This window comes from Pelophylax lessonae (genome assembly GCF_965119305.1).
Source record: "Pelophylax lessonae genome assembly, chromosome: 7".
Classification (NCBI taxonomy): domain Eukaryota; kingdom Metazoa; phylum Chordata; class Amphibia; order Anura; family Ranidae; genus Pelophylax; species Pelophylax lessonae.
In genome coordinates, this window is record NC_138774.1 from 37712092 (window position 1) to 37739203 (window position 27112).

The window sequence follows — 27112 nt, forward strand, 5'->3', positions numbered from 1 at the left end:
AGTCTTCAAGTACTATACAACTGCATTTACCACTTTAGCCTTCCAAGAACAGTAGAAGCAGTCTTCTGTGTCTCACACTTTCTGTACCCCTATCCTGTTCTCCAGACTGTATCTCCTATTTTGGCCCTCATGTTCAGCTACTCCAAATTAGTCCGTACCTCGTCACCCTTCTGCCTCCACACTCTGCCCCCTTGCCTGTGTTACACAGATGGGGCTTCGGTAATTCCTTGCGGAGTTCCTCCCCCTCCTGCCACGGCCCTGTGCCTCCTTTCGCAGTGCCCGCGATGCCTCATGAAACTGTCTCTCCACATAAACTTCTTGGCGCACACTTCGCATTCGTATGGTTTTACGCCTGTGTGCGTTTTCATGTGTTCCGTGAGGTGGTGTTTCATCTTGAACTTCTTTCCGCAGACAGGGCAGTCGAAGGGGCGCAGGTTGAGGTGCATATTGACGTGACGGTCACGCATGCTCTTGTGTGAGAAGGCTTTCCCGCAGTGGCACAGGAATATCTTTCCGCCTTCCCCTTGGGTTGTCCCTGTGCCCCCTTGCCCGGCTGCTCCGTGCCCGGAAGGTAAGACCATCAGCTGGTTTCCTTGCATGTCCAGAGGCAGAAGTGGAGGACCCTGTGGGTAGCTTGAACTGCCGGCTGTTCCTTCCTCATAAGGCATGCCATCTGAAGGCTCGCAGAAGTTCACCTGCTCTTCTGGAGCATTGAGAGTGCGGACGTCACTTATACTCAAGTGTTCTTCTTCTTCGTCCTCCTCGAGTTCTTCTTCATCTTCTTCCTCCTCTCCTTCACATGTTAACACCAGGCCCTGGTGGGGCCGTTCCTTCTTTACATACACCCAATGCCTCTGTGGCACAATGCTGGGCCTTCGGTAACTGGAGCAGCTTGCAACAGAAGCCTCTTCTCCTCCTTGGTCTTCCTCGACTCCGGCTTCCTCTGCAGTTTCACTTGCTACATCACTTCTTCTTCTACTCCTCTCTGCACAGGGTTCGGGAGGTGCCTCCCGCGGGCTAAAGTAGTTGCTGCTACTGGGAGACTGGTTCTCGCTGGCTCTTCCAGAATGAGGTCTCTGTGGTGTTGGGACATTACTACTGCTTCCAGATCCTTCTACGCTACCGGAGCCGTTGCTGGCTCGAGCCTCCTTTAAAAGCTCAGAGCATTTATCCACAACGTGCCACATCTGGAGGACGCTGCCCACCGTCAGGTAATTGACAATCTCGTCGGCCAGCATAGTCAGACGACCCGTGTAGGCAGCACACAACACAGCTTCAAAAGCCCCTGGGTCTACTACATTAGGCAGAACCACACAGCTCATTCCCTTAAGCAGCACCTGGTCATGAAAGTACGGGGAAGAGGCAGCCAGTACTGCGCGGTGGGCACGAAAGACACGGCCTTGTGCATGAATAGAGACGTCACAGAGCTTGCCTTCCATACGCTGCTGGTTGAGGCTTTCCAGGAGGGAGCTGGCCACATCAGGGAAGTCCACATGGATGAGGGGGCCAGTGGTTTCCATGATAGCATAGGAAGAGTGGGGGGGTGGACCTGGAAAAGCAAGAAAAGTTTATTGGCACAGATACCAATATGTATACTGTACATGTAAAGACCAAGACAACCTGCCTACCTCTCAGGCTAACCACAGTTATAAGAAAGCTGTCGGAAGAAATAGGTGATTGGTTCATCTAAGTCAGCCTTTCTCAACCTTTTCAACACAGAGGAACCCTTGAAATAACATTTTGGGAAACCCTGCTAAAAATTACCATATCTAAAACTTATCATGATACATTAGTGTGATGGTCAGTGGGAAGAATGCTCCTTACACTTGTGGTCACTGGGAGGATTTACCCCCTTATAGATAGATCAATAGTGTCAGAAGGAACCTACAGTGCCTTGCGAAAGTATTCGGCCCCCTTGAACTTTTTGACCTTTTGCCACATTTCAGGCTTCAAACATAAAGATATAAAACTTTAATTTTTTGTGAAGAATCAACAAGTGGGAAACAATCATGAAGTGGAACGAAATTTATTGGATATTTCAAACTTTAACAAATAAAAAAACTGAAAAATTGGGCGTGCAAAATTATTCAGTCCCCTTAAGTTAATACTTTGTAGCGCCACCTTTTGCTGTGATTACAGCTGTAAGTCGCTTGGGGTATGTCTCTATCAGTTTTGCACATTCCTCCTTGCAAAACAGCTCGAGCTCAGTGAGGTTGGATGGAGAGCGTTTGTGAACAGCAGTTTTCAGTTCTTTCCACAGATTCTCGATTGAATTCAGGTCTGGACTTTGACTTGGCCATTCTAACACCTGGATATGTTTATTTGTGAACCATTCCATTGTAGATTTTGCTTTATGTTTTGGATCATTGTTTTGTTGGAAGACAAATCTCCGTCCCAGTCTCAGGTCTTTTGCAGACTCCCATCAGGTTTTCTTCCAGAATGGTCCTGTATTTGGCTCCATCCATCTTCCCATCAATTTTAACCATCTTCCCTGTCCCTGCTGAAGAAAAGCAGGCCCAAACCATGATGCTGCCACCACCATGTTTGACAGTGGGGATGGTGTGTTCAGGGTGATGAGCTGTGTTGCTTTAACGCCAAACATAACGTTTTGCATTGTTGCCAAAAAGTTCGATTTTGGTTTCATCTGACCAGAGCACCTTCTTCCACATGTTTGGTGCGTCTCCCAGGTGGCTTGTGGCAAACTTTAAACGACACTTTTTATGGATATCTTTAAGAAATGGCTTTCTTCTTGCCCCTCTTCCATAAAGGCCAGATTTGTGCAGTATACGACTGATTGTTGTCCTATGGACAGAGTCTCCCACCTCAGCTGTAGATCTCTGCAGTTCATCCAGAGTGATCATGGGCCTCTTGGCTGCATCTCTGATCAGTCTTCTCCTTGTATGAGCTGAAAGTTTAGAGGGACGGCCAGGTCTTCGTCGATTTGCAGTGGTCTGATACTCCTTCCATTTCAATATTATCGCTTGCACAGTGCTCCTTGGGATGTTTAAAGCTTGGGAAATCTTTTTGTATCCAAATCCGGCTTTAAACTTCTCCAGAACAGTATCTTGGACCTGCCTGGTGTGTTCCTTGTTCTTCATGAAGCTCTCTGCGCTTTAAACGGACCTCTGAGACTATCACAGTGCAGGTACATTTATACAGAGACTTGATTACACACAGGTGGATTCTATTTATCATCATTAGTCATTTAGGTCAACAGTGGATCATTCAGAGATCCTCACTGAACTTCTGGAGAGAGTTTGCTGCACTGAAAGTAAAGGGGCTGAATAATTTTACAAGCCCAATTTTTCAGTTTTTTATTTGTTAACAAAGTTTGAAATATCCAATAAATTTCGTTCCACTTCATGATTGTGTCCCACTTGTTGTTGATTCTTCACAAAAAATTACAGTTTTATATCTTTATGTTTGAAGCCTGAAATGTGGCAAAAGGTCGCAAAGTTCAAGGGGGCCGAATACTTTCACAAGGCACTGTATCTGAGAGGAAGAAACTGCTCAAGGAACCCCTAGCTACCCTGGTTGACAAACCCTGAACAAGGGATTCCTTTAACCACTTGACTTCAGGAAGATTTATCTCCCTTCATTAAAAGGCCATTTTTTACTGCACTGCATTACTTTAACGTACAATTGCAGGGTTGTGCAACGCTGTACCCAAATCAAATTGATGCCCTTATTTCCCCACAAATAGAGCTTTCTTTTGGTGGTATTTGATCACCTGTGAGATTTTTATTTTTTGTGCTATATGCAAAAACAATACAGACAATTTTGAAATAAAACACATTATTTTTACTTTCTGCTATAAAACATACCCAATAAAAAAATTTTAAAATCAAATTTCTTCATAAATTTAGGCCCATATTTATTATGCTACATATTTTTGGTAAAAAAAAAAAATTTAAATCCCAACAAGCATATATTGATTGGCTTACGCAAACTTTATAGCGTCTACAAACTATGGTATATATACACTGGAATTTTTATTTATTTTTATACAAATAATTTTGGCGATCAGCAACTTATAGCGGTACTGCAATATCGCGGCAGACAATCGGACACTAACTTACACGTTGTAGGAACCAGTGACACTAATACAATGATCAGTGCACTGTCACTGTATTAATGACACTGGCTGGGAAGCGGGTTAAACATCAGGGAGCGATCAAAGGGTTAACTGTGTGCCTACCCAGAGTTTATGTGTACTTTGTGAGGTGCTTTTACTCAAAGAAGTGATGGATTTTATTGCAGGGACACAAAATCCATGATGTCCTTGAGTAGTTCTTTTGGCTCTGAAGAAGAGGGTTCTCCCTCGAAACACATCAGCCAGGTATATGTGGATACCATCACCTCATTCTGCACCATAGGAGTATCCTGGTAGTTCCAATGTCCTTACATGCGTGCAATTATCATGCGTTTGTGAGTACAATGTATGCTACCTTTTTTGGATTTTAATAAACCTTTTTTAGTGGTAATGCACAAGATTGGTGCACCCTTCTCTTGTTTTTATCAGTGTATTTGGATACCCTTGGTCCTGAGGGGGCAGCAAGACCTTAGGTAGGGTGTACAAAGACCACACAAGACCACTTACCTTCTCGCATATCACTTGAGCGCAGGAGAGACACGGTTTTTGACAAAAAATCCATCCCTTCCCCCGTCAGAACGGAGCTCTGCCTTAGTTACATAGGCAGAGCTCCATTCTCCATGACACCCATTCACTGGCACCCGCTGATTGGCTTCTGCTGTGACAAATAACAGCAGAAGTGGTGCGCACGGGCGCCCCCTACTCAGAAGTGCAGAAACACGTATATATACACACACATAATTCTGCGTAGCGTGACTGCCCTGTAGCAGTAAATCTGCTATGGGGGGTTGGCAACAGGTTAATTTGCATGAATTTCCTTTCACTTCCTGTTTTGGGACAGAAAATAAAGGCAAATCTCCCCAATGGGACACAGATGGCAATAAATAAATAAAAACAGAGGAGTTATTACCCTCCCTTTAGAGCTACATGAATAATCATTAGAAAATCGTAACCTCGATTCAACCTCCCTCACAATCTTAATCCGGAATTTCCATGATTCAGTGCAGAGCCGTTCTCTGCTCACAGCTGTCGAAGACAAAAAAAAAAAAACAACTGGCAAAGTTTTTAACAACATTGTTCAGCGCTGAGAGATAAAGAGAAACATTGTATCATTCGGTTCTTTTAGATCAAAGGGATGAACTTCGGTCTGTAAATTAAAGTGGCGGTAAAGTCAGAAGGTTTTTTTTTTTTCTTAATGCATTCTATGCATTAGGATAAAAAGTCTTCTGCGTGTAGCAGCCCTCCTAATACTTCCCTAAGCCCCCTCTCTATCCAGAGATGTCCATGTGTGCCTCCGGGACTCTCTCTCCTGACTGGCTGAGACACAGCAGTGGCGCCATTAGCCATTAGTAAAGTTAGCCCAATTGTTTTTTGTACAATGTGAAAAATGATGTTAGGCCGAGAATCGTGATCTTTATTTTAACCACTTAACGACCGCCCACCTCAGTTTTACTGCGGCAGGCAGCCGCTCCTGGGCAAAGCAATGTTATACTACGTCGCTCGCTCAGGAGACTCTGGAGGCGAGTGCACGCTCATTATCTGGGGAGCCAGTGCGTGTGACGGGTGGCTCCGATGGCCGCCGGCCACTCGCGATCTCCTGCAGCTGAGAGAGAAGGACAGACGGCTGATGTAAACACAGCCGTCTGTCATTCTCCCTGAAGTGATCACAGAGACTATGTGATCCTGCTATATAGGATCGCATGTCTCTGTGATTACTTCACAAGGCACGCCCCCTGACAGTTAGAATCACACCCCTAGGGACACATTTAACCCCTTGATCACCAGTACAGTTAACCCCTTCCCTGCCAGTGTCATTTTTACAGTAAAGTGCATATTTTTAGCACTGATTACTGTAGTAATGTCACTGGTACCCCCAAAAGTGTCAAAAACGTCAGTTAGGGGTCCAATCTGTCTGCCGCAATGTCGCAGTCCTGCAAAAAAAAAAAATCGCAGATCGCCGCCATTACTAGTAAAAAAACAATAAAAATTACATAAATCTTTCTGTTTTTTTTGCGCAAACCAATCAAAATACGCTTATTGCGATTTTTTTTTTACCAAAAATATGTAGCAGAAGACAAATTGGCCTAAAATGTTAAAAAATTTAGATTTTTATATTTTTTTTTTTTAGAGAGAATTTCATATATAAGAATGTGAAAGATATTGTTATTTTTTTCAAAATTGTTGCTCTTTTTTTGTTTACAGTGCAAAAAAAAAAAAAAAAAAAAAAAATCGCACAGGTGATCAATTACCACCAAAAGAAAGCTCTATTTGTGGGGAAAAAAATACATCAATTTCATTTGTGTACAGCGTCGCACGACTGCGCAATTGTCCGTTAAAATAACGCAGTGCCAAATCGCAAAATAGGGCCTGGTCATTGAGCAGCCGAATCCTCCGGTCTTAAAGTGGTTAAGCACAAAAAAACACATGATTCTGCTTTTATCCAGAATCGTGCAGCTCTACCCCCCCTACTATATCCAAAATAATAAAAAAAAAAACTATGATCTATACCTCTACTTTGAAGCATGCTTTAAATACAAGTCAAGTGCAGAAAAACAAAGGTGGCCTATATGAGCCCATATTCAGAAAATACAAAGACCAATGAAATGTAGAAGAGATCCATAGAAACTAATCAACCTCCATGATGATATGGCCAGAGCAAACTGAAATCTGATTGGCTGCTAGGGGGTTACGGCACTTTGGCCTGCTGAATAAACCTGGATGTGTACCTTTGATGCCATTCTTTACACACCGCCAACAAATCTCTCAGCACTTTGCAGAGTACACAGACCTGTTTATATCCGTCCGTGTCTCAGCACAGCAAACACACGCTCCATCTGCAGGGAACAATGTATAAACCTTCCCAGTGTTTGTTTATATTCCAAACCATAGAAATACAGAAAAGAGTGCCAGACCAAACCCTGGAAGAAATAAAGTTTAATGGTTCAAGAAAAATAGGTCTTTAAAAGGGACTCGGCAGGGCTGCCCTCTGTCCTCCCTACTTATTGCACTCACCCTTGAACCTTTCCTCTGCAAAATCCGTACTAACTCTGATATCACTGGCTTGCTAATTGGCGATACTCAATGTAAGGTCTCGGCCTACGCGGATGACCTCCTTTTTTTCTATTACCAACCCGATCATCCCCCTTCCTAACCTCCTACGCGAATTTGAATTGTATGGCTGCTGTTCCAGCCTAAAAATAAATTTCGGTAAATCGGAAACCATGGGAGTTGGTCTCTCTCCTGCCCTACTGTGACAATTGCAGACCAGCCTTACATTCAAATGGACTACTAAGGCCATTAAATACTTGGGCGCCCTCATACCCCCGGACCTCTCCAAGCTTTACGAACTGAATTTCCGTCCCCTCCTGCTTAAAATTCAAGCTCTGGTGGGGTCCTGGCATAATGGCCTTCATTTCTGGTTCGGGAGGTGTAATCTTTTAAAGATGTGCATGCTCCCTAAGCTCCTTCATCTATTTCAAGCTCTACCGATAGCCATCCCTGCTAATTGTTTTAAGCGGACACACGTTATCTTTACAAAATTCATATGGTCACAACCGTGTGTTCCCCGTACCCTCCTTTCGAGGCCTAAGCATTGTGGTGGCCTGGCAGTGCCTGACACCCTGAAATACTATCAAGCTACCACCTAAGCAGGTTGATAGATTGGAGGCGACATCAACAAAACAAATTGTGGGTTTGGTTAGAACGTTCTCTGATGGATGTCTTCCTTCCTGGAGCTCCGTGGTGAAAGGCTTCTCTGCCTCGCACCCTTCTGCTGCATCCTACTGTGGGCACAACTGTTAAAGTGGTTTTCCTCTCTTTGTACGCATGCATCTATATCTTCGACCGCATCACCCCCATTTCCCATTCTGGCCAATCCGGCTTTCTCTCCAGGCTTGAGTGACCGCTTATTTCTAGACCTTAGAGATCGGGGTCTTCATCAGGCTTCCCATTTCCTGGTGGGGAATGGGTGGCCAACTATCGCCCCGGTTGACGGATGACCGGGGTTGTTTCAGACTCCCTTTCTGAAGGCCATACAGATCCACCAATCCACCATTTTCTACATACGTTACCACACCCGGAGGCGCACCTCCGAGATCTCACGGTGTTTGAGGAGTATTGCACTGGTGAGGGTCTGCTACCACGTCCTCTCTCCAAAACGTACAATCTCTTGATCTACCCGCCGGAGCAGTGCTTCCCGTCGGCCCTGCTGAAGTGGGAGACTGATCTGGACCGCACCTTTACGGCACAACAGAAACAAAACATTTCCTTGCTTTCGTTGAAGTCGTCAGTCTGTACCAAAATTCAAGAGACCAACTATAAGATTCTGGTGAGGTGGTACCATGTACTCACTCAACTTCATAAATTTTACCTGCAAACTACAGATCTCTGCTGGAGATGCCAGAGGGGCCAAGGAACCCTGTTGCACATCTTTTGGGCTTTCCGAAAACGTACTTATTACTAGAAGGCTGCCCAGGGGCTTGCTACAGACTTTACTGACTACGAGGTCCCTGACGATCCCGCTTTCTGTTAACTCCATTTGTCCAACATCCCAGTGCAGAAATACTGGAAATCTTTACTACACCATATCTTGTACGTTTGTATGATAGGGAAAAATACGACAAAACTTGGCTGATATGGAACATGTTCATTCTCTCTGATAAGGGAAAGAACCTGCTGTGCATTGATTAACACGACTCCCTCCCTCTTCCCTATGTCTTCCCTGTGAACCTATAACACCTGATAAAACCTGAATGGACTCTGTGTTGTCTGAGTTTGCTGCTCAACAACTATAATGGCTCGTTTCCACTGAGCTTTCTGGTACAGTTCGGTACGGTACGCTAATTCCGAACCGTACCACTTTTTTGGGACCCTTTCGTTGGGGTACCAAGCAAATTAGTACCGTACCAACAGGATGGAGCTACACCCTGCAGAACTTTGATTGGTTGACAGAGAATCGTCTATCAAAGCTTTCCTGCTACACCACGCCTATCATGAAAGGGTACTATTGGCAGTGGAAACCAAGGTGTACCGTACCGAACGGAACCGTACCGTACCGTACCACTCAGTGGAAACGAGGCATTAGTGTCAGTCTACAAGGAGAGGTTCTAATATACCTTTGTGGTCACTGCTTCCTCCTAGTACATTCAACTTTTATCAGGTGTTAAAGTGTTACTAAACCCACAACAGTAAAATCAGTGTGTATGTGCAGCATAGCATGCTTGTTATACTCACTGTGGAACCTAAGGGGTTAATCCTCCGCATTGTGTAAAAAGGCTTTTTGATTTTTTTTCTGCTCTGATCCTCCCCTTCTTCCACTGTCCCCAATCCATCTCCTGACAGAACAGAGCCTTGTGGGCACCCTGCACATGCTCAGTTTGGTGTGTATTCAAAGAGAGGTTTTTTTTTTTTGGGAGAGTGCATGTGATCAGCGCAGGGCCAATCAACACCGTCCAGACAGAGGGTCAGGGGTCATGCATCCTCATAGGACAGTCAGAGGAGAATGAAAACTTCTCCTACAAGCTTTAACCAGACACTAGAAGTCAGATTGCTATATACTGCTGATGAGATCAGGTATTCAGCGGTCTATCCGCTTCTGGACCGCCCCACGCACGTATACTGCGGCAGGGCGGCCCTTTAGCGTGAAATCACGTACCTGTACATCTTTTATTTTTCCGGATCTGGGGCGCACATGCATGCCGCAGGCGACCCACTCCCACTGTGTCCAATCACAGTGGGATTGGACACAGTGGGAGCCAATCAGTGGGTCCGGTGGACCTGATGTTCGCCAGCACCCAGCGATCATTCCTGATAGAGGCAGAATGGCGGTCTGCCCTATTTAGACAAGACAGATCGCTGTTCTGACAGAGGGGGAAGATGGAGATCTTGGGTTTCTGCTGATCAGGAACACAGATCTCTGTTTTCCCCCAGTCAGAGCACCTCCCCCACACAGTTAGAAAGCACTCCCAGGGAACACATTTAACCCTTTGATCGCCCCTGATGTTAACCCCCTTCCCTGCCAGTGTCATTAGTACAGTGACAGAGCGTATTTTTAGCACTGATCACTGTATTGGTGTCACTGGTCCCCCAAAACATGTCACTTAATGTCAGATTTGACCACCGCAATGTCGCAGTCCCACTAAAAATTGCTGATCGCTGCCATTATTAGTAAAAAAATAAAAAATACCATAAAAATATCCCATAGTTTTTAGACACTATAACTTTTGCGCAAACCAATCAATATACGCTTATTGAGATTTTTGTATTACCAAAAACATGTAGCAGAATACATATTGGCCTAAATTTATGAAGAAATTCGATTTTTTTACATTTTTTATTGGATATGTTTTATAGCAGAAAGTAAAAAATATTGTTTTTTTTTATCAAAATATTCGGTCTTTTTTTGTTTATAGCGCAAAAAAAAAAAAAAAAAAAAAAAAAAATCGCAGAGGTGATTAAATACCACCAAAAGAAAGCTCTTTTTGTTGGAAAAAAGGACATCAATTGTATTTGGGTACAGCGTCGCACGACCGTGCAATTGTTAGTTGAAGTAAGGCAGTGCTGTATCGCAAAAAATAGCCTGGTCATGAAGGGGGGTAAATCTTCCGACGCTGATGTGGTTATATTTACTAAAATAATTGATACTGTAGGAGACCAGATATAGTGACTGCAGATTGAAGCTGCACAATTCTGGATGAAGGAGAATTGCAATTTTTTTTGCTTAGAATAAAGATCACGATTCTTGGTGCAACATCATCTTTTACATTATACAAAAAAAGTTTTGTAAATAAAATAGTTATACAAAAAATATTTTTTTTAAATTCATTAAAGTGTATTTTTCCACAAAAAACTGCGTTTGAAAGACTTCTGCGCAAATACAGTGTAACATAAAAGATTGCAAAGATCGCCATTTTATTCTCTATCCACTTGACTATTTACTGCGGCAGTCTGGCGCTCCTGGGCAAACCGACGTAGGGCTACGTCGCTCGCGCAGGAGCCTCTAAGGGGCGAGCACGCACCGCCGGAGGTGCGCTCCCGCCCCCGCTCGTTCCCTGACATCCCCACACGAGTGACCGGCGGCTCCGATGTCCGCCGGTCACTCGCGATCTCCCGCTGGAGAGGGAGAAAGGCAGGCGGCTGATGTAAACAAAGCCGCCTGTCATTCTCCCTGGTGTAACTGCAGAGATCATACGATCCTGCTATGTAGGATCGTATGTCTCTGTGGTTACATCACAAGCCACACCCCCCCCACAGTTAGAATCACGCCCCTAGGGATACATTTAACCCACTGATTACCAATAAAGTTAACCCCTTCCCCGCCAGTGTCATTTTTACAGTAGCAGTGCATATATATAGCACTGATTACTGTAGTAATGTCACTGGTACCCCCAAAAGTGTCAAAAATGTCAGTCAGGGGTCCAATCTGTCAGCCGCAATGTCGCAATCCCGCAAAAAAAAAAAAAATCGCAGATCACCGCCATTACTAGTTAAAAAAATAAAAACAATAAAAATGACATAATTCTCTCCCATAGTTAGTAAACGCAATAACTTTTGCGCAAACCAATCAAAGTACGCTTATTGCGATTTTTTTCACCAAAAATAAGTAGCAGAAAACAAAAATTGGCCCTTAAATGTTAAAAATTTAGATTTTTACATTTTTTGGGGGAATTTCATATTAAAAAATGTGAAAAATATTGTTATTTTTTCAAAATTGTCGCACTTTTTTGTTTATAGTGCAAAAAATAAAAATTGCACAGGTGATCAAATACCACCAAAAGAAAGCTCTGTTTGTGTGAAAAAAAGGACGTCAATTTCATTTGGGTACAGCATCGCACGACCGCGCAATTGTCCATTAAAGTCACGCAGTGCTGAATTGCAAAATAGGCCCTGGTCTTTGAGCAGCCAAATCCTCCGGGGCTTAAGTGGTTAGGGTCTCTGCTAAAAAAAATATATTAGTTTGGGGGTTCTAAGTAATTTTCTAGCAAAAAATACTGATTTTAACTTGTAAGCAACGTGTGTCAGAAAGGCGTATGCTAGCCATACACTATACGAAAAATCGTTCAAACTCATTTTCTATAAACGAACACTCGGCCGTGAGAGCAGACGATCGTGCCATCATGTAATGACCGAATTTTGATCGATAAATCAATAAATGGACACAAATGAATCTGTTTTTCATTATTTTGACACATATATCTAGTGCAAACAGTTCGGTTGAGAAACACATTAACCTTTCAATTTATCGTTCCTTTGGCAAAATTTTCTAAACTCTTGCTTCAGTTTTTCGGCTCTGAAAAGTTAAAACTGATTTTCTATTTGTGCTCATTAACCACTTAAGCCCTGGAAGATTTTACCCCCTTCCTGACCAGGGCCTATTTTGCAATTCGGCACTGCGTGACTTTAACGGACAATTGCGCGGTCGTGTGTACCTAAACGAATTTGACGTCCTTTTTTGCCCACAAATAGAGCTTTCTTTTGGTGGTATTTGATCACCTGTGCGATTTTTTGATCATGCGCTATAAACAAAAAAATAGCGTCAATTTTGCAAAAATAACAATATTTTTCACATTTTTTTATATGAAATTCCCCAAAAAAAAGTAAAAATCAAATTTCTTTAACATTTTCGGCCAATTTGTTTTATGTTACATATGTTTGGTTAAAAAAAAAAAAAAAAAAAAAATCGCAAAAAGCGTATTTTGATTGGTTTGCGCAAAAGTTATCGCGTTTACTAACAAAGGGAAAGATTTTTGTCATTTTTGTTGTTTTTTTTTTTAACGAGTAATGGCGGCGATCTGCGATTTTTTTGCGGTAGTGCGACATTGCGGCGGACAGATCGGACCCTTGACTGACATTTTTGACACTTCTGGGGGTACCAGTGACATTACTACAGTAATCAGTGCTATACATATGCACTGTTACTGTAAAAATACACTTGCAGTGAAGGGGTTAACTTTTTTTGAGAGGGAGGGGTTATGTGTGTCCCTAGGGGCGTGATTCTAACTGATTGGCTGTGGCTTGAGGTGTAGGAACAGTGATCAACGGTCCTACATAGTAGAACCGTATGATCAGTGCTTCTACACAGGGGAGAATGACAGACGGCTTGTTTACATCAGCCGCCTGCCTTTCTCCCTCTGCATCGACGATCACCGAGTGACCGGCAGACATCGGGTCCGCCGGTCACACGCACGGGGAGGGGGGGGGGGGGTCCGTGACCACGCTGGAGCGCGCCTCGGGGGGCGCGCGCTCGCTCCCTAGACCCTCACAGGCTAGCGACGTAGTACTACTCTGCCTGTGAGGGGCTGACCGCCGCAGACTATTTACTGCGGGCGGTCCGCAAGTGGTTAAACCAACGAACGGACCAAATGACAGATTTTCAAACGATTTCTCGGCTAGTGTATGGCATGCATTAGTCTTTAAGAGGTTTGGCCTCTTGATCACGATACTCCTGTTTGAGCATCTACTTTTTCAACAGTTTTTTTTTATTTTTATGCACTTTCGCGGGTTTGCGTTTACGCAATTTTGCGGAAACGTATTCTCATGTTCTTGTTTTGTGCATTATGAAAATGCCCATTTGTGCGCATGAGGCGTAAATTACATTACAGCCCAAAATGCAGATTTTTCTATGTTGTTCTTACTGAAGAATGCACGGCGCTTGTTTACGCGCCTGTGTGCACAGGCACATTACAATCAATGGGCTGTATTTTAGCTCAGAAAAAAATCGGGATCGCAATTTTTTAACGATTAATCGTGCAGCTCTACTGCAGATTCCTGGGTTTAGTAACACTTTTATCTGAGGAAGGGAGTGTGGTTTGGCTGCTCATACACTATAGGAAAAATCCTGCAAACTCGTTTTCGAATAACGAACACTCCGGCCGTGACAGCAAACGATTTTGCCATCATGTAATGACCGAACTTTGATCTGTAAATTGTTCAGTGGACATAAATTAATCAGTTTATCGTTCCTTTTGTCACATACGCGCAGTGCAAACAGTTCGGGTGAGAAACACATTAACCCCTTCATGCTGACCGTATGCAAATATGCAGCCCCACTGGACTGGGGGTTTTTTCCCGTGGGGCCGTATATTTGCGTACACCCCATGACACGCTCCCAGCCCATAGACCACGTTCTCAACTAGAGCCCCGTTCTAGCAAACAGGACCCAGAACGTCTGATCGCTGCGATAGCCTCTGATTGGCCATCACAGTGATCAGTCACTGTGATGCCCGCCCTGTGTTTTCTGTTTCTGTGAATGGATGAGAGAGATACATTGTATCACTTTCTGTCCTTGCAGAGATAGGGAAAAAAAGCGTGTGTACAAAATAATGGGATTTTTTACTTACTCCACCGACGGACGTAGCTGCTGCTTTAACCACATAACGACCGCCCACCGCAAATATACTGCAGCAGGCAGCCGCTGCTGGGCAAAGTGACGTAGGGCTACGTCACTAGCTCAGCCGCCTGTACAAAAACAATATTTTTTTTAATTCATTAAAGTGTATTTTCCCCTAAAAAACTGCGTTTGAAAGACTTCTGCGCAAATACAGTGTGACATAAAAGATTGCAAAGATCGCCATTTTATTCTCTAGCCACTTGCCGACCGCGGCACGACTATTTACTGCGGCAGTCTGGCGCTCCTGGGCAAACCGATGTAGGGCTACGTCGCTCCCGCAGGAGCCTCTAAGGGGCGAGCGCACACCGCCGGAGGCACGCTCCCGCCCCCGCTCGTTCCCTGACATCCCCGTACGAGTGACCGGCGGCTCCGATGCCGCCGGTCACTCGCGATCTCCCGCTGGAGAGGGAGAAAGGCAGGCGGCTGATGTAAACAAAGCCGTCTGTCATTCTCCCTGATATAACTGCAGAGATCATACGATCTATGTAGGATCTATGTAGCTATGTAGGATCGTATGTCTCTGTGGTTACATCACAAGCCACGCCCCCCCCACAGTTAGAATCACGCCCCTAGGGACACACTTAACCCCTTTATCACTAATAAAGTTAACCCCTTCCCTGCCAGTGTCATTTGACAGTAACAGTGCATATTTATAGCACTGATTACTGCAGTAATGTCACTGGTACTCCCAAAAGTGTCAAAAATGTCAGTCAGGAGTTCGATCTGTCCGCCGCAAAGTCGCAGTCCCGCCAAAAAAAAAAAAAAAAGGAAGATCGCCGCCATTACTAGTAAAAAAATAAAAAATAAAAATTACATAAATCTTTCCCTTTGTTAGTAAACACAATAACTTTTGCGCAAACCAATCAAAATACGCTTATTGCGATTTTTTTTACCAAACATATGTAGCAGCACACAAATTGGCCTAAAATGTTAAAAAATTTTGGATTTTTACTTTTTTTTTTTTTTTTGGGAATTTCATATAAAAAAAATGTGAAAAATATTTTTTCAAAATGGTCGTTCTTTTTTTGTTTATAGCGCAAAAAATAAAAATCGCACAGGTGATCAAATACCACCAAAAGAAAGTGCTATTTGTGGGAAAAAAAGGACGCCAATTTTGTTTGGGTACAGTGTCGCACGGTCACGCAATTGTCCGTTAAAGTCACGCAGTTCCGAATCGCAAAATAGGGCCTGGTCTTTGAGCAGCCAAATCTTCCGGGGCTTAAGTGGTTAAATCATAGACGGACGGGTAATAAGCCCCTCCCACTAGGAGTGACCAGGTAGAGCCAAAGGCTTTCACATGCCCAGGGGGGGGCGGGTCCCTGGGTTATTACCCCCTGGCCTCACCGTTGCATCTTCAGTTTAGTTGCAAGCAGTGAATAATAACCAAAACCCAACTCTTCAGAGAACAAAGGGGTGGAAGCTACTCAGAGAAATGGATTTTACGGTAAGCAAACAATCCCATTTTCTCTTTCGCCCACTGACGTAGCTGCTGCTTTAAATCATAGACGGATGGGACGTTCAAAAGCAGCAACCTCTGAGGGGTGGGGAAAGGACAAACTTAAAAGAATGCAATTCCCACGGCTAACATAGCCAACTATATAACATGGAGCCCAACAAGCAACAACTGGGGCTCAATTGTAGCAAAACCATAAAGGAGAAGGAAAAGTAGACTGCTCCTTAAATGGCGGCCTGCAAAACCTTGCGGCCAAAGGACGAATCCGAGGATGCTAACACATCCACTCTGTAAAACTTGGTGAACGTATGTACAGACAACCAAGTGGCCGCCTTGCAAACCTGCATCACTGACGCCTGATGGCGGAAAGCCCAAGAGGCACTCAACGCCCGTGTAGAGTGTAGAGTGAGCAATGACAGGGAAAGAAGGAACCTAAAGCCCCGTACACACACGCAGATCGTCGTCATACAAATGTTCGTCTTTTCTCCCCGGGATGTCGGTGTCTGTTGAAAAGTGCAAAGACAGCACAAGGACAGCACAAGAATTTTGTCCGCAGACTTCAGCTGACTGCAGAAGTGATGTCATGTAATGGTTAACTTTCCCTGTGTTTTTTATTTTCTGAGCATGCCCAGTCTTGCAAATCTGCGGTCTGTCGGCTGATTTCTGTACTGACAGGCGAACAATCGTCCGTTCTGGTGTCTGCAGACAAAAATTTTCATGTTTGCAAGAAAGACTCTTGTCCGCGGATTGTGTGCAGACATCTGTCGGAGGCACCATACTAACACGCATACAATCGGCAGATCTTTCGTCCGCCGACGTTTGTATGACGACGATCTGCGTGTGTGTACGGGGCTTTACTCTTAGGGGAATACGCCTTCACCACCGTCTGTCTGATCCATCGAGAGATGGTCACCGCAGATGCAGCCTGACCCTTACGGGGTTCATCCGTATTCACAAACAGAGAGTCCGACTTACGAAAGGACTCAGTAGTCTCCAGATAACCCGTATCGCCCAAACCAAAGCCAAGCAATGCAAGGCAATATCCTTAGGATGTGAAGGTTTCGGACAGAGTGACGGAAGCACTATGTCTTCGTTCAGAAGTCTGAAACCACCTTAGGAAGAAACGATAGTTTAGGCCATAACACTACCTTATCCTTGTGACTCATAAGACCAGGCAGCTAAAACTGAAGATGCAACAGTGAGGCCAGGGGTAATAACCCAGGGACCCCGCCCCCCTGGGCGTGTCAAAGCCTTTGGCTCTACCTGGTCACTCCTAGTGGGAGGGGCTTATTACTAGCGGTGCACCGATCTGACTTTTTTTGTCCCGATACCGATATCTGGCATTGTGTATCTGCCGATAACAATCCAGAACTACACACATTAAGCATGCGGCTGCAGTACAGAGCAAAGCCTCTGCTTCATGTGTGTGGCTCCTCCATTCACAGGCGGAGTGCATCTGATATCACCCGCCTATGAGCCGGACCTATACACGAAGTAGCGGCTCAGTGCAAGTAAGGGACGGCTGAGCCGGGACTCAGCAGACACCGCGGTAGGTTCTGCTGCAACAAAACCGGATCGGCCCGTGGATCTGGTAATGTTACCGATCCCCCGATCCAGCTATTGTGGCAGTATCGGCGCCGATATCCGATCCTAATATCGGATCGGTGCATCCCTACTTATTACCCACCCGTCTATGATTTAAAGCAGCAGCTACATCCATCGGTGGACGAAAGAGAAAGTAATAATAAACTGTAGAGTGCAAAATCTGGTGCAACTGTGCATGATAGCCAATCAGATTCTAACTTCAGCTTGTTCAACTAACCTTTGACAAAAAAAAAAACTGGAAGCTGATTGGTTTCTATGCACAGCTGCACCAGATTTTGCACTCTCCAGTTTTAGTAAATCAACCTTGGTGTGTTCACTGTGCTGAGGCTGGGATGACATAAAAATTAGACATGTGTGGTTTGTTTTATTCCAAATTGCAATTTTGACAAATTTTTCGTTATTCAAAAATTTGGATGTATCCAAATTTCCAAATTACAATAGTAACAAATTTAAATGAATCCGAAAACACGATTCACAATTTCAGATGAAATTTGAATTCAAATACTTTTTTAAATAAATTCCCGAAGAGAATAGAAAATAAAGGAATAGAAAAGAATATAATAAAATAGAGAATAGAATAGAAAATAAAAAAAATAGAATAGAGTAAAACAGAAGAGAATAGAAAATAATAGAATAGAAAATAAAATAATAGAATATAATAGAGTAAAACAGGACAGAGTACAAAATAAAAGAATAGAGTGGAAAAAAGGGGACAGAATAGAAAGAGTAAAACAGAACCAAATAGAATCGAAATTAAAAGAACAGAATAAAGTTGAATAGAAAATAAAGGAATATAATGAAAATAGAAAGAATATAACCATCTTTTGAAATTCATAATTTTAAATGGAATAATTCTGAATTGGAATAGAAAAGAAAGAATATAATTTAAATTTTAAATAGAATAATTCTGAATTGGAATAGAAAAGAAAAAGAATAGAAAATAAAAGAATATAACCATTTCCCAAAATTCTAATAAAATAAATTTGAATAGAAAATAGATTAGAATAGAATATAGAAGAATAGAATCGACTAGAATACAATAGAAAGAATATAACCGTCTTCCAAAATTTGGATTTCAAATAGAATAAATTTGAATATAAAAGAATACTATAGAATAGAAAATAATAGAACAGAAAATAAAATAACAATAGAAAATAATACAATAGAATAAACAATAGGGAATAACAGTATATAACAATATAACTGTTTTTTCTGAAATTCAAATTTGAAATAGAATAAATTTGAATTAGAATAGAAAAGAAAAGAATAGAATAGAATAAAAAAAAATAGAATGGAATAGAATGGAATAGAAAGACTATAACCAGCTTCTAAAATTCAAATTTTGAATAGAATACATTTTGATTTCAAATGCATTTAAATTTAAATGGAATTTGATTCAAATTCAAATGAAATTCTAAAACTTTGAATTCATTTGAATAGATGAAATGAATTCCAAAAACGAAATAAACTCATTTAACTAAACAAATTTATGTAAATAAATTGAAATAAAAATTTTTTTCGTTCTGCACGTCTAATACAAATTGCTAAAGCCATCTCTGCACACACCTCTCTCTCACATCTCTGCAGCTGGGGAACATGCACAAAATTGCACGAGTTCCAGACCTACAGAGAAATGCGTTTCACTTTAGCAGATGTGCAGGGGGTGCCATTAATATTGTAATCTACTACCTACCCTGACTGGAAACTGAACTTTATGAGATGTCTCTATGACATCTCAATAAAGTTGGTAAAAAAAAAAAAAAGGGAAGGAAATAGCGCAATGCACCAAGCTGAACGCATCATCACTGTGCTGATCCCGGCCCCACTGCACCGCACACCATCCACTGCACACCGCCCACTGCACCGCACACCGCCCACTGCACCGCACACCGCCCACTGCACACCGCCCACTGCACCGTACACCGCCCACTGCATTGCAATGCAACCACTGGCATGGACCAGCCCGGAGAAATTGCTCCCACCACTTATTCCATCCACTGAGCTGATTTTATATTTATATCCCTTGGCTGAGGTATGTACTTATTATGGGTCACTGCACCAAACATTGCATTAATAATGACACTGTATGTGTAGCTATGAGTATATGGAAATGCATCCATTTTATTTTCTTTACTCATTTATAAGTGCAGGTTGGTGAGCATTAGACAACGCCTATATACAGTACACACAGTATAATCTCACAGGTATTCTGGGTTTGCTGGCCAGTGCTGCAGTGCTACTTATATAAGAATCCATCATTTATAATCTATACAAATATGAACTCTGGGCTATAGACAACAAACGATATAAATTTGTGCAAAAACGTACATACTGTGCTGAGATACATAAATTACATAATAAACTATAACATTAACTTCACTGCTGCCACCATAAATAATAAATGGAATCTAAAATAAAAGAAACAGTGGATCGCTTTCAAAAGTGTTTTTATAGCACAGAATATATATATATATATATACAGTGGGTACGGAAAGTATTCAGACCCCCTTAAATTTTTCACTCTTTGTTATATTGCAGCCATTTGCTAAAATCATTTAAGTTCATTCTTCTTCCTCATGAATGTACACATAGCACCCCATACTGACAGAAAAACACAGAATTGTTGACATTGTTGCAGATTTATTAAAAAAGAAAAACTGAAATATCACATGGTCCTAAGTATTCAGACCCTTTGCTGTCACACTCATATATTTAACTCTTTAGGTGCTTTCCATTTCTTCTGATCATCCTTGAGATGGTTCTACACCTTCATTTGAGTCCAGCTGTGTTTGATTATACTGATTGGACTTGATTAGGAAAGCCACACACCTGTCTATATAAGATCTTCCAGATCACAATGCATGTCAGAGCAAATGAGAATCATGAGGTCAAAGGAACTGCCTGAAGAGCTCAGAGACAGAATTGTGGCAAGGCACAGATCTGGCCAAGGTTACAAAAAGATTTCTGCTGCACTTAAGGTTCCTAAGAGCACAGTGGCCTCCATAATCCTCAAATGGAAGACGTTTGGGACGACCAGAACCCTTCCTAGAGCTGGCCGTCCGGCCAAACTGAGCTATCGGGGGAGAAGAGCCTTGGTGAGAGAGGTAAAGAAGAACCCAAAGATCACTGTGGCTGAGCTCCAGAGATGCAGTCAGGAGATGGGAGAAAGTTGTAGAAAGTCAACCATCACTGCAGCCCTCCACCAGTCGGGGCTTTATGGCAGAGTGGCCCGACGGAAGCCTCTCCTCAGTGTAAGACACATGAAAGCCCGCATGGAGTTTGCTAAAAAACACCTGAAGGACTCCAAGATGGTGAGAAATAAGATTCTCTGGTCTGATGAGACCAAAATAGAACTTTTTGGCCTTAATTCTAAGCGGTATGTGTGGAGAAAACCAGGCACTGCTCATCACCTGTCCAATACAGTCCCAACAGTGAAGCATGGTGGTGGCAGCATCATGCTGTGGGGGTGTTTTTCAGCTGCAGGGACAGGACGACTGGTTGCAATCGAGGGAAAGATGAATGCGGCCAAGTACAGGGATATCCTGGACAAAAACCTTCTCCAGAGTGCTCTGGACCTCAGACTGGGCCGAAGGTTTACCTTCCAACAAGACAATGACCCTAAGCACACAGCTAAAATAACGAAGGAGTGGCTTCACAACAACTCCGTGACTGTTCTTGAAAGGCCCAGCCAGAGCCCTGACTTAAACCCAATTGAGCATCTCTGGAGAGACCTAAAAATGGCTGTCCACCAACGTTTACCATCCAACCTGACAGAACTGGAGAGGATCTGCAAGGAGGAATGGCAGAGGATCCCCAAATCCAGGTGTGAAAGACTTGTTGCATCTTTCCCAAAAAGACTCCTGGCTGTATTAGATCAAAAGGAGGCATCTGCTAAATACTGAGCAAAGGGTCTGAATACTTAGGACCATGTGATATTTCAGTTTTTCTTTTTTAATAAATCTGCAACTATGTCAACAATTCTGTGTTTTTCTGTCAGTATGGGGTGCTATGTGTACATTCATGAGGAAGAAGAATGAACCTAAATGATTTTAGCAAATGGCTGTAATATAACAAAGAGTGAAAAATGTAAGGGGGTCTGAATACTTTCTGTACCCACTGTATATATACACACATACAGTATCTCACAAAAGTGAGTACACCCCTCACATTTTTGTAAATATTTTATTCTATCTTTTCATGTGACAACACTGAAGAAATGACACTTTGCTACAATGTAAAGTAGTGAGTGTACAGCTTGTATAACAGCAGGGCTGGGACAAGGGGTAGGCAGGAGGGACGGTTGCCCTGGGCACAATGGTTTATTGCAGGGATGGGATGGGGGGTGCCTTGACTCTAAACCTAAGGGGAGGGGCAGTTTGGCATCCTTGCCCTGGGCGCTGGATGACCTTGTCTTGGCACTGTATAACAGTGTAAATTTGCTGTCCCCTCAAAATAACTCAACACACAGCCATTCATGTCTAAACCACTGGCAACAAAGTGAGTACACCCCTACGTGAAAATGTCCAAATTGGGCCCAATTAGCCATTTTCCCTCCCCGGTGCCATGTGACTCGTTAGTGTTACAAGGTCTCAGGTGTGAATGGGGAGCAGGTGTGTTAAGTTTGGTGTTATCGCTCTCACTCTCTCATACTGGTCACTGGAAGTTCAACATGGCACCTCATGGCAAAGAACTCTCTGAGGATCTGAAAAAAAGAACTGTTGCTCTACATAAAGAGGGCCTAGGCTATAGGAAGATTGCCAAGACCCTGAAACTGAGCTGTAGCACGGTGGCCAAGACCATACAGCAGTTTAACAGGACAGGTTCCACTCAGAACAGGCCTCGCCATTGTCGACCAAAGAAGTTGAGTGCACGTGCTCAGCATCATATCCAGAGGTTGTCTTTGGGAAATAGACGTATGAGTGCTGCCAGCATTGCTGCAGAGATTGAAGGGGTGGGGGGTCAGTCTGTCAGTGCTCAGACCATACGCCCCACACTGCATCAAATTGGTCTGCATGGCTGTCATCCCAGAAGGAAGCCTCTTCTACAGATGATGCACAAGAAATCCCGCAAACAGTTTGCTGAAGACCAGCAGACTAAGGACATGGATTACTGGAACCATGTCCTGTGGTCTCATGGGACCAAGATAAACTTATTTGGTTCAGATGGTGTCAAGTGTGTGTGGCGGAAATCAGGTGAGCAGTACAAAGACAAGTGTGTCTTGCCTACAGTCAAGCATGGTGGTGGGAGTGTCATGTTCTGGGGCTGCATGAGTGCTGCTGGCACTGGGGAGCTACAGTTCATTGAGGGAACCATGAATGTCAACATGTACTGTGACATACTGAAGCAGAGCATGATCCCCTCCCTTTAGAGACTGGGCCGCAGGGCAGTATTCCAACATGATAACGACCCCAAACACACCTCCAAGATGACCACTGCCTTGCGAAAGAAGCTGAGGGTAAAGGTGATGGACTGGCCAAGCATGTCTCCAGACCTAAACCCTATTGAGCATCTGTGGGGCATCTTCAAACGGAAGGTGGAGAAACGCAAGGTCTCTAACATCCACCAGCTTCATGATGTCGTCATGGAGGAGTGGAAGAGAACTCCAATGGCCCCCTGTGAAGCTCCGGTGAACTCCATGCCCAAGAGGGTTAAGGCAGTGCTGGAAAATAATGGTGGCCACACAAACTAATGACACTTTGGACCCAATTTGGACATTTTCACTTAGGGGTGTACTCACTTTTGTTGCCAGAGGTTTAGACATTAATGGCTGTGTGTTGAGTTATTTTGAGGGGAGAGCAAATTTACACTGTTATACAAGCTGTACACTCACTACTTTACATTGTAGCAAAGTGTCATTTCTTCAGTGTTGTCACATGAAAGGATAGAATAAAATATTTACAGATATGTGAGGGGTGTACTCACTTTTGTGAGATACTGTAGGAGCGGAGTGCCAGAATAGGCCCAGTATGGAAGTGGTTAATAAACAAAAGAAAAATGAGTGGAACTCTTCTTCAACAAGCTCTCCAGCAGAATGTATCAGTTAAAGAGATGAGACAAACCATTTATTACTTACAGGGGTGCTTACAGTGATCTGTTTGATTTATGTAAAACCTTGATCCCGAAAGGAAAAAAAAAAAAAACACTGTGGCTGTAGCAGATTACCAAGTGTGAGCTGAAGCTTGGTTTCAATTTGTTAGTTTATTTAAACCTGCTAGTCCATCTAATACTCCCCTCCTCCCCCCAATCTAGACTGACAGTACTGCTGACCAAAGGTACCCCCTGTGCTCCTTCCTCCAGAGTGGGGGGGGGGGGCTCTAAAACAGAAGGTATGTTACTGGCCAGATCACCAGTGGAAAACAGAAGGGAAAAAAGAGACAAAGATAGGAAAACTAATGCAGCCACCACATCTAATGATTGGTAAGTTGCAATATATTACATTTTTGGTGTTGGGTTTAAAACCGTTTATAGGCATCAGGAGGCGGTCACATGATATTAACCACTTCCCACCCACCGCCAAATGGCGGCAGAGCGGTGTGGCTCTCGTCCTGGTATGATGTCATAGGAAGGCGCCCCAGAATGACCGCGATCGCGGATGGGCTGCGTTCCTAGCACACGGCGCGACCCTGATCTTGGTAAAGAGCCAAAGACGCGGCTCTTTACCCATGTGATGGGCTGTGTCCAATCACAGGCGGTCCCATGTAAATGAGGAAGTGCCGTTTATCAGTGCTCCTCGCCTTACTGTCAGAGTGTGTGGTGAGGAGAGCCAATCAGCAGAGCCTCCTGGAAGGGGGGACCAGGACAGGTGACCAGGCCACTGATTACAGTAAAGCACCAACAGTGCCCATCAGTGACCCCGAACAGTGCCCATCACTGACCCCGATCTGTGCCCATCACTGAGCCCAATCAGTGCCCATCACTGATCCCAATCAGCGTCCATCACTGACCCCAATCAGTGCCCATCACTGACCCCAATCAGTGCCCATCACTGACCCCAATCAGTGCCCATCACTGACCCCAATCAGTGCCCATCACTGACCCCAATCAGTGCCCATCACTGAGCCCAATCAGTGCCCATCACTGACCCCAATCAGTGCCCATCACTGACCCCAATCAGTGCCCATCACTGACCCCAATCAGTGCCCATCACTGACCCCAAACAGTTCCCATCACTGACCCCAATCTGTGCCCATCACTGACCCCAAACAGTTCCCATCACTGACCCCAATCAGTGCCCATCACTGACCCCAATCAGTGCCCATCACTGACCCCAATCAGTGCCCATCACTGACCCCAATCAGTGCCCATCACTGACCCCAAACAGTTCCCATCACTGACCCCAATCTGTGCCCATCACTGACCCCAATCTGTGCCCATCACTGACCCCAATCTGTGCCCATCACTGACCCCAATCTGTGCCCATCACTGACCCCAATCAGTACCCATCAGTGACCCCAATCAGTGCCCATCAGTGACCCCAATCAGTGCCCATTACTGACCCCAATCAGTGCCCATCAGTGACCCAATCAGTGCCCATCACTGACCCCAATCTGTGCCCATCACTGAGCCCAATCAGTGCCCATCAGTGACCCCAATCAGTGCCCATCAGTGACCCCAATCAGTGCCCATCACTGACCCCAATCAGTGCCCATCACTGACCCCAATCTGTGCCCATCACTGACCCCAATCTGTGCCCATCACTGACCCCAATCAGTGCCCATCACTGACCCTAAACAGTGCCCATCACTGACCCCAAACAGTGACCCCAATTAGTGCCCATCATTGACCCCAATCTGTGCCCATCACTGACCCCAATCAGTGCCTATCATTGAGCCCAATCAGTGCCCAGTGACCCCAATCAGTGCCCATCAGTGACTCCAATGAGTGCCCATAACTGACCCCAATGAGTGCCCATCACTGACCCCAATGAGTGCCCATCACTGACCCCAAACAGTGCCCATCACTGACCCCAAACAGTGCCCATTAGTGATGCCAGTCAGGGCCTGCTAATCCTTGCTGCCCATCAGTGCCGCCTATCAGTGTGACATATTAATACCTCCTCATCAGTGCCAGCAGTGCCCATCAGTGATGCTGAAAAATGACTTATTTACGAGATTTACTGACAGAAACTAAAGCCCTGTACACACGTACTGATCGTCGGCCGAACGATCGGCCGTCTTTTGTCCGGTGCTGTCCTGTCGGCTGAAAACTGCAAAAGACTGCACACGAATTTTGTCGGCCAACAACAGCCGACTGCAGAAGTGATGTCATGTAATGGATAACTTTCCTTGTCTTTTTTTCTTTTCTGAGCATGCCCAGTCTTGCTAATCTGCTGTCTGTCGGCCGAAATCTGTACTGACTGGCGAACAATCGGCCGTTCTGGTGTTGGCCAACAAAAATTTTAATGCCTGCACGACAGATTCTGTTCGGCCGAAAGTGCGCTGTCGGCTGTCGGAAGCATCATACTAACAAGCCGAAAATCGGCCGATCGGTCGTCGGCCGAATACTTACGGCCGACAATCGGTACGTGTGTACGAGGCTTAAAGGAAAAAACTTTTTTTTTTTCAAAATTTTTGGTCTTTTTTTTAGCAAAAAAACCCCAGCAGTGATTAAATATCACCAAAAGAAAGCTCTGTTCATGTGAAGGAGATGAAGAATGAATGTTATTTGGGTGCAATGTTGCATGACCGTGCAATTGTCATTCAAAGTGCAAAATTGTCCTGGGCAGGGTGGGGGTGAATTGAAGTGGTTAATATATAATGAGTAGACATCTATCTGCTGCTGTGGATCTAGCAGCGCGCTGTTGTGCACAATGTCATGGAATAGATAGAAATCACATCCTGGGAAGAATAGTGCAGCAGGCTGATAGGTAATGTATACAGAGGAGTATATATATATATACAGTGCAGAGTACACAGCAGGCTGATATGTATACAGAGGAGTATATATATATATATATATATATATATAGTACAGAATACACAGCAGGCTATGTAATGTATACAGAGGAGTATATATATATATATATATATATATATATATATACACAGTACAGAGTACACAGCAGGCTGATATGTATACAGAGGAGTATATATATATATATATATATATATATATATATATATATACACAGTACAGAGTACACAGCAGGCTGATATATAATGTATACAGAGGAGTGTATATATATATATACAGTGCAGAGTACACAGCAGGCTGATATGTGAGGAGTATATATATATATACAGTGCAGAGTACAGAGTACACAGACCAGGCTGCTCCTGTATATCACACACACACACACAATGTAGAGCCCACACAGGCGGTGCAGGGATTGTACACACAGGGGACACACACACACATTACTCTCTGCTCGGTGATCGGTCTCACCCCTCTCGCTGCATTCTAATCTCAGCACACACAGCAGTTTATCTCACCCCAGGATTGTCTCTGGCTGCCTCTTTAACACCCTCTGTGTCTCAGGCCTCCTCAGGCTCCGCCCCCTGCCTTAAGGGCGCACAGCCACCTCCGCCCACAGCCCAGCGAGCCCAGCTACGCCGACACAAACCGTTTTGCCTTT

General features: G+C 44.0%; 1 protein-coding gene across 1 annotated transcript; it reads right to left on the minus strand.

The window, feature by feature from the left end:
- Positions 1 to 27036, minus strand: ZBTB22 (zinc finger and BTB domain containing 22). The gene is made up of 2 exons (XM_082262568.1): positions 26970 to 27036; positions 1 to 1549 (listed from the first exon to the last, which is right to left on the minus strand). Exon 2 carries the CDS (start codon positions 1518 to 1520, stop codon positions 201 to 203), a length of 1320 nt encoding a protein of 439 aa, XP_082118694.1. The 5' UTR covers positions 1521 to 1549; positions 26970 to 27036; the 3' UTR covers positions 1 to 200.
- Between the last annotated feature and the right edge of the window lie 76 nt (positions 27037 to 27112).

Bases quoted from the DNA above. Each gene is read 5' to 3' on its own strand.
- ZBTB22 (XM_082262568.1), bottom strand. From the start codon at position 1,520: ATGGAAACCACTGGCCCCCTCATCCATGTGGACTTCCCTGATGTGGCC.